The sequence below is a fragment of the Littorina saxatilis genome, linkage group LG2, assembly GCF_037325665.1.
Source record: "Littorina saxatilis isolate snail1 linkage group LG2, US_GU_Lsax_2.0, whole genome shotgun sequence".
Lineage (NCBI taxonomy): Eukaryota > Metazoa > Mollusca > Gastropoda > Littorinimorpha > Littorinidae > Littorina > Littorina saxatilis.
The window spans coordinates 61,675,885-61,688,254 of NC_090246.1; the positions used below are offsets into that span (position 1 = coordinate 61,675,885).

At 40.2% G+C, this 12,370-nt stretch overlaps 1 protein-coding gene and 1 long non-coding RNA gene across 2 annotated transcripts in view; both read right to left on the reverse strand.

The window, feature by feature from the left end:
• Positions 1-12,370, reverse strand: part of LOC138959462 (uncharacterized) — a 381,943-nt gene that overhangs the window by 114,451 nt on the left and 255,122 nt on the right. The window lies entirely within an intron of this gene.
• LOC138959448 (transcription factor Sp9-like) overlaps positions 1,539-12,370 on the reverse strand; it is a 45,664-nt gene continuing 34,832 nt past the window's right edge. Inside the window, exons 2-3 of the mRNA XM_070330948.1 lie at positions 7,508-7,855; positions 1,539-7,096 (exon numbers count right to left, since the gene is read on the reverse strand). Coding sequence (XP_070187049.1) covers positions 6,077-7,096; positions 7,508-7,855 — 1,368 coding nt within the window. The 3' untranslated portion in view covers positions 1,539-6,076. The remainder of the gene's footprint in view (positions 7,097-7,507; positions 7,856-12,370) is intronic.

A 12,370-nucleotide genomic window follows, 5' to 3' on the forward strand; every position in this document is an offset into this window, starting at 1 on the left:
ATATAAAGAAGGATTGCTCCAAGCCCCCCCCCTCCCCCCCGGAAAAAAAAAGAGAGAGAAAGCAAAAAAACTACTGGAGTAGCAACCTGCATGCAACTGAGGTTGGGGGGGAAAAAAACCTACTCAGTTTCACATAAACAATGAAACAAACAATAAAATATGAATGTCCGCCAATCCGTTCATGGTCTGTTGGACTGCATGGCCGTGTGTATCTCTCCCTGTCTCTTGGTTTCTCTGTATGTGTGTGCATGTCTGCCTGCCTTCATATGTTCGTGTGAGAGAGAAACGTTGGAATTGAGACATCGACACAGTGGAACGCAAATAGAAAATGACTGAGAGATAGGTAAGCGGACATGCAGTCTGAGCCATTATCACACACTTACAAATTAAAAAACACAGAAATACAGACATGGACAAAACAACTAAAAATTCAGAAGAAAACGAAGAGCATCAAATGTGAATATACCTCTCTCTGTTTGCAAATCAATATCAACAACAAAAATATTGAGAAAAGAGCGCCGAACAGAACAAAATATACCCTCCCGAAAAGACACATACAAAAATAAATCTAACATGAATAAAAACATAATACACCTTCTTTTCATATAGACTATCTTCAACATTAACCGAAACGATACATAACAAAAAGCAAAAAGAATTAATAAAAACAGTATATACACCTTTTCATGTAGACTATCCGCAACATGTGCCAGAAAGATATGGTGTTCTTTCATGCTGTCAAACGGAGCGCAAACTGACAGGTGGGTTCCATGAGTACAGCCCTTTGACAGAGGGGATAAAGGAGGAAATATGGCATTTGTGGTCACAAAAGCTAGCGCTCTGAAAACACGCCGATCTTACACCCTGTAGAAACGTTGGTTAAATATTGCACGGTTCATGCTTTTTTGACAATATATTTTTTTTACATGCATGTATAGGTGGTTTGTATGCCTCATGGGATGCAGACGTTTTCATGCTTTTTATTGATGTTGTTGGAATAAAATTTGATTTGTCACGAAGTGAGAGGGAGAAAAATATAGGTGGATGATGTACGGTGAAAACGTTGCTCTCCCTCTTTCTCTATCTCTCTTTCTTTCACACTCTCCCTCTGTCTGTCTGTCTCTCTATCTCTTCCTCTCTCTCTCTCTCTCTCTCTCTCTCTCTCTCTCTCTCGCACTCTCTCTCTCTCTCTCTCTCTCTCTCTCTCTCTCTCTCTCTCTCTCTCTCTCCCTCTCTCTCGATCTCTCTATATATCTATCTTTCTCTTTTCCTTTCTCTTTTTCTCTGCGTGTCTGTCTGTCTGTGTGTTTGTGTGCCTGTGTGTCTGTCTGTCTGTCTCTCTCTGTCTTACTCTTGCTTTCTATCTCTTTCTCTCCCTCGATTGCTTGTCAAGCAAAATAATTCCCCGTCCACACACACACGCGCACGCACACGCGCACGCACACACACACACACACACACACACACACACACACACACACACACACACACACACACACACACACACACACACACACACCAGCAAAACCAAGCGTGACTGGGTAAAATTAACTTTTATTTATCTCAAAATAAATCCCCCACACTGCATTTTGAAAAACTCTATTCACACAATTCAATGTTCAATGTACAACACGATTACGCCAATATACGAGGTAACAGCAAACAATGTACACAACCTCAACGTTCAAGAAACAAAACCAATCGCGCATCATTGTAAGACCAACTCACATGCAGGTGGAAACGTATGTCGCAGTGATATGAAGTATTATGATCAAGGGGTGATAAAAACATTGGGGTTTTGAAATATCATGACAATTTTTTTTTTACATGGTATCTTCAAGATAAACTAAGTGTTGCTTCTGATTCCACCATAGTCATAAAAAAACATTCATTCACAAGAAACGTTGTCTTCGCTACATATAAATTTCGACCTTTTCTTATTAACTTGTTTATGTAAATTCTAAAAACGTTTTTGTGATATCAAAATTGAAACTAACCCTTTCTTTATTGGGTTCTTTTCGCGACTGAAGAGCCATTTCTTACACCTCTTTGGGTTTATTTTGAATAAAAGTGCTTTGGGTGGACAAGTTTTGCAAAACGTGAAAAAAATAACATTGTAATTTTAGAAAAATGAATACAACTTTTCAGAAACAAGATAACCGAGGAGAAAAAAAAAGAACCACTGAAAACAAAACATGTTTGTAACACACTCTCATTGCATTCTTCAACACTCCACCAGGCTCAGAAAGGCAGGTCATAATCATTTAAAAAAAAACAAAAAAAACACACACACAAAAAAGGAAACAAGTCAATTATGATAATTTATAGGCCTATAAGTCGGCGGCAGTTTTGAAGTGGCGAGATATGTTTGATACAGTAGGCTACAATCAACGTTGCCAAATTCTCCTTTTTTATTTTAGTCAAGTTTTGACTGAATGTTTTAACATAGAGGGGGAATCGAGACGAGGGTCGTGGTGTATGTGTGTGTGTGTGTCTGTGCGTGTCTGTGCGTGTGTGTGTGTAGAGCGATTCAGACTAAACTACTGGACCGATCTTTATGAAATTTTACATGCGAGTTCCTGGGTATGATATCCCCAGATATTTTTTCATTTTTTCGATAAATGTCTTTTATGACGTCATATCCGGCTTTTTGTAAAAGTTGAGGCGGCACTGTCACACCTTCATTTTTCAATCAAATTGATTGACATTTTGGCCAAGCAATCTTCGACGAAGGCCGGACTTCGGTATTGCATTTCAGCATGGAGGCTTAAAAATTAATTAATGACTTTGGTCATTAAAAATCTGAAAATTGTAATTAAAATTATTTTTTTTATAAAACGATCCAAAATTACTTTTATTTTATTCTTCATCATGTTCTGATTCCAAAAACATATAGATATGTTATATTCGAATTAAAAACAAGCTCTGAAAATTAAAAATATAAAAATTATGATTAAAATAAATGTCCGAAATTGTTTTAAAAACAATTTTATCTTATTCCTTGTCGGTTCCTAATTCCAAAAACATATAGATATGATATGTTTGGATTAAACACACGCTCAGAAAGTTAAAACGAAGAGAGGTACAGTAAAGCGTGCTATGCAGCACAGCGCAACCGCTACCGCGCTGAACAGGCTCGTCACTTTCACTGCCTTTTGCAATAGCGGCGGACTACGGTCATTGTGAAAAACTGCAGTGCGTTCAGTTTCATTCTGTGAGTTCCACAGCTTGACTAAATGTAGTAATTTCGCCTTACGCGACTTGTCTTATAATTTACTTAACCATATTTGTTTTTAGATTCCGGCTTACCGCGATATTATATTTTTCAATTGGTTCAGTATTAGATCAAAGGACCAAAATGTCCATGAATTATTCCTTTGCACTTTGAAATTATGCAGTATTCACGTTCTCTTGTAATTGAAGTATTGAAAGACGATGAATTAGTTAATTGTTTAACTTTATGTCAAACACAATTTCTTCAAAACTAACCTGTATCTAAAAAAAAAAAAGCATGTTGATAATAGCACTCACACCAGATATGGAATGAAATTAACGAAAACAAAACAAATTATGCCTAAGCAATCAATTTTGGTCTCTATAAAAAAATTTGCTTAAATTGTGGGTCATATGAACATATTCAATAAAAAAAACCAAAAAAAAACAACAACAACATTCCAATGTTAGAATCATGAACATATGAATAAATTTGAAATCATTAACATATCAACAGAACATCAACACATTACAAATTATTGCTAGGAATTAACACGAAGAGAACACAGTGAATTATTAGTTTATAGAACACAAATAAAAAGCGCACCCCAGCCTCAAATTTCTATTGTTTTTTTTCTCTGCACAAAAAAAACAAAAAAACGAAGGAAAAAAAAGAAAGAAAAACAGGGGTCAGGAAAAAAATGAAAAATGAGCATAGCTCATTCAACACATTTTAAATTGTTTCATAACAAGTTCTTTTGTTTATAACATAAATGCTTTCAAATACTTGAAACAGTTTACAGACCATAAAGACTGATTAACTCGTGTGTCAGTGTATTATTCTCTGCATCATCAGTATGTGAAGTGGAAACCAAAAAAACAAAAAACAAAAACAAAAACGAATGGTTCAATGTGATCCACGCACACACACAAAAGGGGAAAATCTTGTATGTCCCGAATCCATTTTCCACCTCTCACCAAACAAGATAGAAAACGCAAACAAACAAAAAACACGAAAAAAAACCACTCAAAAACAGACAAACAAACCCACAAGTAAAATTATAAGACAAAAGACACACACAAAATCAATGGGTTTTTTATTTAAAAAGACGCACGAAAAAAACCAACAAAAAACTACACTTCTTTTCGATAAAATGTCACGGGTTTAGTAACAGCTCATTGTTGTCATGGCAACGTCATTATCATTCGTTCTTCATAAAGAAAGATAAACCAATAACTAACAAAACACTTTTATTCAGCATGGAATCAAGGATTCAAAGGTCAGAATAAAAGAACGGAACATATCTATTAAAGCTTGTAAATACAATTGTGAGTTTTTTTTAGTGTCTCTGCTCGCTCGTGAAAGACACTGTTGTTGGTTTCATTATGCAAATGATGGATTGTCATGGCTAGTTTTTTACAACCTCGTACACACATTTGAGAGAGACAAATCAGCTATGTACATCGATAACAAGCGCCCTGTGAATTTGTTCCCCAAAGCGACAGTTTATTTTTCATGATTTAATCCGTTATGAATATTTTGACCTTTTTCTTTAAACAATAGCGAATGCACATTTTGACACAAAACTACAACTCCATTTCAGATTTTAAACTGCGTAGTAGGCTTTAGCCACAAAAAAAGTGATAGTTTAAAAAAATGTTTTTAAAGATTAATTGTGAACCTCCACACTGTGCTTTTCTTGTGTAAAAATATAAGGAAACAAAACAAAAACCCTCACGAGATCACTCTTGTATCAACAAACATTTACAAAGAACAAGAACATACTTACCTTAAATATCAAGAAAAATAAAGTACCCAGATAACAATTGTGACATGGCATTGTTGTCTAGTACACTCTGCCAGTTCAATTCCAGAGGGACTTCATGTGTCTGTAATGTTTGTCTTGTGACTGCACGGCAGGCACTTGTTTCTTTACTGACTGAACACATTCTTCTAAATCCGACGTAATTGTCAGCATTTCTCTCTCATGCACAGTGTGGCCAAATTACAAGTTCATAGTCAGTTTTCTCTCTCCTTCGGAACACATTCGTTTGGACAGCTTCGGTCACAGTGTGCTTTCCACGTCTTCGCATGCATACTCTAAAGAAAGTCACATTCCACGCCTCAGAACGAAACAGTTCTGTATACGCATGGAATGCCAGTATCTATGTCGTAGAACTCGGACATTTCTCTAGTCTTGGCTCGCATGAGACCAGACAAGTCGAACCCAAATATAGAAAAACGTGAATTGTCAATTGTCGTAGCACTCACTCGCATTCCTGAATACTTTCGTCAGTGTTTTAAGTGTGAAGGACTTTAAGTTGACTTTTCCTGTCAACTTAGTCTGAGACCCAATCATCGTTGGCGTCTCCTTTTCCACGACTCCCTCTCAACACTAACAGGTTGGGCTGTTACACTTGACAAAACATTGTGGGTACCTGTCCAACGTAGAAACGTTAGCTGAAGGAGCTTGGCCTTGTATCTCAAAAGGATGCAGTCAACTGTATTTGAAGATGTCGAATACACAGGTCAGAAACGACTTTTTATATTCTCAGTGTTTGAGCTGGTACAGTACGGTTAAGTTAACCCTGCAGATATCTATCAGCTCCATCTCCAGAGGTTGACGTACATCAGACATGTCAGCTAGATACATCTTCACCCCAAAAAATGAGATTGCAGCAAATGTTAGCAGTCAAAGACTTCTTCACCACTAAGAGTTTGGCCATCACCATATTCACGGAGTCAAAGACTTTTTTCCAGTTTGGTGTCCGCACACTGGGTTCAGAACACTTGGCCATCGCAGAGAGAGGGAGAGAAAGTACAGTTCAGTCCGAAAGTATGCACGTGAAAACAGCAACATCATCACCGAAGCCTGGGCTCCTCTTTGACCAGGGGTGGTGAACCCGCTCCTGGCAGTCCTCCGGCACCCAGACCGTGCCTGGAGGAAGGCGGTGAGTTGAGGGAGGTGTTGTCCTGACTGTTCTCCGTGTCGCTACCAGACGACCCTTCCTTCTTGCCGCCACAGGCCGAGTGGGTCTTGTTGTGCTTGGCCAGGTGGTCGGAGCGCATGAAGCGCTTGTTGCAGGTGGGGCAGGCAAACCGCTTCTCCCCCGTGTGAGTCCTCAGGTGACGCTGCAGCTCGTCGGAGCGCGTGAAGCGCTTGCCGCAGAAGAGCCAGTTACAGACGAAAGGCCTCTCCCCGGTGTGCCAGCGGAGGTGGGCCTTGAGGTGAGAGGTCTTGTTGTAGACCTTGCCGCAGCCTGGGATGTGGCAGCTGTGGATGTTGCGCTTCCTGAGGTGTTCTCCGGCAGGCCCCAGACGGTCCGCCTCCTGGCAGTTGGGGCAGTCGCACGTGGCGCGCCCCGTGTAGCGGCGGGAGGAGCGGGGGGAGGTGAGGGAGGGGCGGGGGAGGAAGTGACTGACAGAGGAGGCAGCGGCCAAGGGGTCAGACTGGTGGGACGGGAGCATGCCCTTGTAGGTGTCCTGCAACAGGTGCTGGCCCTGAGACAACAAGGCGGCGCTGGGGGAGGAGGTGAGGGGGTGGCCGAGGGGGCTGGCGTAGTCGGCGTACGACACGTTCAGCTGGGGGTGCAAGGACGACGAATCCAACCAGTTCCCGGCCCCGGCACTGTGCACGTTGTGAGCTGCCGCGGCTGTGTGCATGTCCCAGCACCACGAGGACGCCCCGTTCATGGCGGCCACGTTCATCTCGGCCGACGTCTTGAGGCTCTGGTGACTCGGGGGGTGGGCGGCGGACATGCCTGGGAAGGGCCAGGACTCATAGTGACCAGTGACGGAGGGCACCCTGGTGTACATGCCGCTGAAGCTGGGCGCCGTGTTGTGGCCAAGGCCGGAGCTGTCCATCTTGGGCAGATAGGTCGCCTGCAAATGACCAGTGTCCGCGGGTTAATAATTGTACTGAAAGCTTGCATTGGACATAATAATACAGTGTAATAAAAAGACAGTACAAACACCAGTGCCACTGTACACATTGTAGTCATTGGCTTGTGAACTTTGCAACTTACACAAATTATGACGATTGGTATGACTGAAGTACGGACCGAGTGAAATTAAGAATAGTGTATTTCTTTACAGTAAAGGGTCAATTCGTCACTAAGACTTTGTATCAACAAAGAGTTCAAGTCGAATGTGTTTCAAAAAGTGCATATAGAGCACTGGATTTTTGGGGGGTTATAATTCATTGTGACATTTCTGTCCGATAAAATCAACAGAACTTGATTCTAGCGAACTCTTGAATAGAGACAGCCAAAGAAAATTACAATATGTTCATACCTGCGATAAATTGTCGCTCTGTGAAGAGGATGTAGTAGTAGGATACAAGAAGTGCTCGTTACTGCCGTAGCTACTGTGGTTGCCAGTCGGAGTCCCACTTGGGGAGCGGCTGTACGTCAAACCGTTGGACTGCATGGTGAGTGGTGTCGTCAGAGACGATGACATGCGTGGTGATGTCAGGTGGAAACCGGAAACGTGCGTGGTGGAAGGGGCAAGGCCTGGCTTCTTCCAAGGGAGAAAACCTTTGCCGACGGTGGCCTCGGCGAGGGGTGGGGGCGACTTGTTGGTGATCTTACTGCACTGGGCGGCTAGCATGGCCAGCGGTGTGTCGCGGAAACCTTGTGTGTCCTGAAACAATTCATACACAGACACATTCATGAGTATGAAGTTTAATATCCTGAACCCCAATCCCGGTTCAAATCAGTTTTTTTTAAGTACAACTCATGTAAATGTTGTTCGATAAATAGTATCAAATCAGACATAATGGCCGGAACAGAGTAATATCTTTAAAAACCCAACAACATCCAACTACGCTTCACAGTACAAAGATGGAAGGTGAACTAAGAAAAACAAATGTTATTACTACAGAAGTAAACAATACATAAAAATAGTTGTTCTTTGAGGGTTAAAATAAATAAGTGTTAATCAAAAGGATAGAAGAAAAAGAAGAAAAACAATAACCAAGGAGGGACCCACGACGCAATGTCATAACTAAAGGTGCACGTGCTGTGAATTTTATTTTAAAGCTAAGACATTCCCTTTTAAGAACAATACATACTTATGTTATTTCCTTTACTCTTTACTTATTTTATTTTATGTTTGTTAGTATTTGTAGGCGTTGTGCGTTCTGAACCACAGATGTAACTTTCTAACCATGTATAACCATGTCAAACTAATCTCCGTTACTAATTAAAAACTAATAGCTTTTGCAAATAATAATCTAAACAGCAATAATCTATTATATTTTCCATGTCCGCAAGGGTTTCACAACAAAAGAAAAACATGGTGTTCCCCCGCCCTCTCTTCGCCGACGACTTGAGTCCTAGATATCCGAAGAGATTTCTATCTGTGAAATGCTGTGGCCCACCCCAACACCCCGCAAGCTGACACAAGCAAAGACCTGCGTCAATAAGCTGTGCAGGATGACACTTGTGTGAGGAGAGAACACTCACACCGTCACCCCGTTACCATCTCTATCTCTCTCTCTATCTCTCTCTCTCTCTCTGTCGCTTGCACGGAGGCGCCTCTCAGCACAGCCTCTTAGCCCAGCCCTCGGCGCTCTCAAGAGGTCTTCAGCGGTTTTCAGCGGTTTGTCAAATCGAACTCAGCCTGTTTAACCACTTGGGCGACTTTAAATGATCAGTGTTACCGTTAAACCAAAACCTGACGCCGGCGAAGTCTTTTTGAACTGGCGGTTTGGTCAAAATCGAATCCCGTTTACTACCTCAGAGGATTTGAGGAAAATTGTACAGAGAAGCCGACAAAGAAATAGGAACATCCATTGTTTGCTGGTTAATTATGTCCTGAGGGCGGGTTTGCTTTCTTCTTATTTTTCTCCATTTTAACTAACATAAAGTGAACTAATAAAAAAATCAACAACAAAAAAGAAGCAAGCAAGCAAATAAATAAACAAATAATAAGCAAAGAAAACACACAAACAAAGGATTTCCGATGAATTTCCGCAGAGGCACAAAAGCAGATTGAAGATCTTCAAAAATCTTTGAAAGATGTTTCTGTTTTGATCAAAGCCCGACGCAGGCACACTCACACGCTAGTTAACGCACAATCTGATTAAATAATAATTTTAAAAAAAAAACAATAAAATAAAACAATTTTAAAAATCCCAGTGCACAAGCCGTCGATGGCATTTAGAAATTACTTCATGAAAAAAATGCTCTCTGCTGTCAGGCTGTGGATTTTGGGTATATTATTTTCAAGTGCATGGAGGGATTGTCTGTTCTCACGTAAACGCCTGCCCAATTCTGATGAGAATAAAGGACTGTGCTTTTGAAGTGAGAAGTTTTGCCGAAGAAGATACCGGTTCGCGGACAGCGAGTCAATTAGTTGTGAATTTTCGACTCAAGGGTGTAGCGACTCTGTAACCAGTCGACGTGAAAGCGAAATCAAGTTGCATTTTCACAGGACTAGACAGTGTCAAAGATGAGTAAGACCAAAGCCGACAAGAGAACGACTATTGAAAACCCAGAAAGCGCCGTTATAACAATTCCACAGACCAGTCCGTTCAACAATTGATTGTCCAAACAGGTCTCTAAGTCTTTACAATCACGCCAGGAGTACCCATTTCAACAATAGTCGCAAACAGCGATGCACTAACAGGTACACATATCAGAGACACCGACAAGGACAACAGTGGACAAAACCACGACCCTTACGAAGAAGTCCTCCTATTCAGCGAAGGACAATTAAATACACAGAAACAGACAGCAACACTCGACAAATCTCGCCTCTCATAGCCTCGTTCCACTCACATTTAGAGCTCCGTAACTTTTTGAAATAGTCCCCTTATTTGGCTAAAGACAATGAAAAACATCGAATTGGACAACACTCGCCTTCCAACCCCACCTCTACTCATCTACCATCCAAATTAATGATATGGAAAAAATATCAAATTCACAAATAAAATAAAATCAAATAAGATAAAATAGAGTATAAATCCAAATAAAAAAAATGAAACAATACAAAAACAAACAATCAAACAAAATAAAATAAAATAGAATACAATAAAATAAGATAATATAAAATAGAATACAACAATAGTCAGATCTTCTGTATACTTTACAAAGCAGCTCCCCTTTTCAACTTTCTCGAGAAAGTCTGACTACGCTCTCACCCAGTGCCCTTTACAAGTGAACATCATCGACAACATCAACAACAAACTTGGACGAAGTGGAAGGAGAACTGATGCGATAAGAGAGGCGGACTCTTGAGAACAGCTCGCCACAGTGCACTATGTCTTGGTCACATGTCGTCCCCAAGCCTACCATTACACGACATTAGGGACTGAGGAGCGTCAGAGCACGAGAGAGAGAGAGAGAGAGAGAGAGAGAGAGAGAGAGAGAGAGAGAGAGAGAGAGAGAGAGAGAGAGAGAGAGAGAGAGAGAGGAAGAGAGACAGAGACAGAGAGCGACAGAGATAGGGAAGAGAGAGAGAGAGAGACAATGACAATGACAATGACAATGACAAATTCTTTATTTACGAGGGTAGTGGCATAAGCAAACAGGTGCTTTTTTACATCCAGCCCTCGCCCATGGGAGGGTTTAATCTAATGATAATACGTTTTAAAAATGTTGGAATATCAATTAAAGAAGTAATAAAAATAAACGATGAACAAGCAAACGATTAATAGACTAAATTTTTTTTTATATATATATATATATATTAACATACAAGCGAACGTGACATATTATTGTCAAAGGCATAATGAAAACTGTATCAATCAAGCAAAAACGTGTGCAACTTCGAGGGAAGAAAATGTCCGTGAACTGAGGAATCAATGGAACAACTACGTTGAAAATAATAATAATGTAGCATCGTTACATAAGTCATGTTATGAAATTAATTAGGTACATGTATCTACTGAAACGTGCATGTAAAAGGTAAAAATAAGGCATCAACAATATAAATAAACATGTTCAGGCTAAGTGAGAACGAAATAAGCCATGTATAAGGAATGAGAAATATCTGTCTTTAAAAGTCTTGGCATTGACGGAATGTCTGAGACCGCTTGGAAGCGAATTCCAAAGATTAGTCCCCGAAAAGAGTAGGCTGGACTTAAAAAGATCTATACGAGGCCGAGGAGCATACATTTTTGTTGGGTCTCTTAAATTGTGGGAAGTGAATTGAGAAGAAAGAGGTGCAGGCGCTCTTCCAATTATGAGTTTATGCATCAAAACACCTTTATTGTACATGAGTCTTGATTTAGGAGGAATGATGTTTAAAAGTTTATAGTCTTCGTTGGAAACCGAGACTTGTAATAGAATAACTTTGATTGCTCTTTTATGTAAACTAAATAAAGGTTTCAGAGTTTTTGCACTCGCACAATCCCATAGTGTTGATGCATAATCAATGATTGATTGAATGTGAGCGTTAAAGAAAAGTTGCCTGCCATGCCTGTTCAAGAAGTGTTTTATTCTGGACAACAAGTAAAGCCTCTTGGAAAGTACTTTACATACTCCTGTAAGGTGATCAGTCCACGATAAATCGTTATCAAGAATAACACCTAGAACTTTGTGTTTATTAACTTCTTCAACAATGTGATTATCAATCGTTAAAGGTGGAAATTTAGATGGTTGAAAACGACGTTAAACACCAAAAAAAGGAAGAAAGAAAGGAAGTTTAGATTTTAACTTTTGGCGTTTTTGTCTGGTATAAGCATGCTTTTTGTTTTGTCTGGATTAAGAGCCATGTGGTTTATTCGGTCCACTCTAAAAGCTCGTAAACACTTTCTTGAAGTTGTTTTGACAATACCTTCACATTTGAGTGGGAAGTGTGAATAGTAGTATCATCAGCGAAGAGTTTACAGTTACTGCTTATGTGTAGGGGAAGGTCATTAATGTAAATGGTGAAGAGAAGAGGGCCGAGTACAGATCCCTGAGGAATGCCGTAACCTACCGACTGCATGCTAGATATAGAGTCGTTGGCGCACACAGCTTGTACTCGATCAGAAAGAAAAGACTTGATTAACGATATTGTATTATTTCTAAGGCCGTACAGTGCGAGTTTCATAAGAAGTAGGTCATGATGAATCACATCAAATGCTTTAGCAAAGTCAACGAAGAGAGCAGCACATAATCTATCTTTGTTAATCTTGCTCAACCACTGATCAACTAGAGAGAGAGAGAG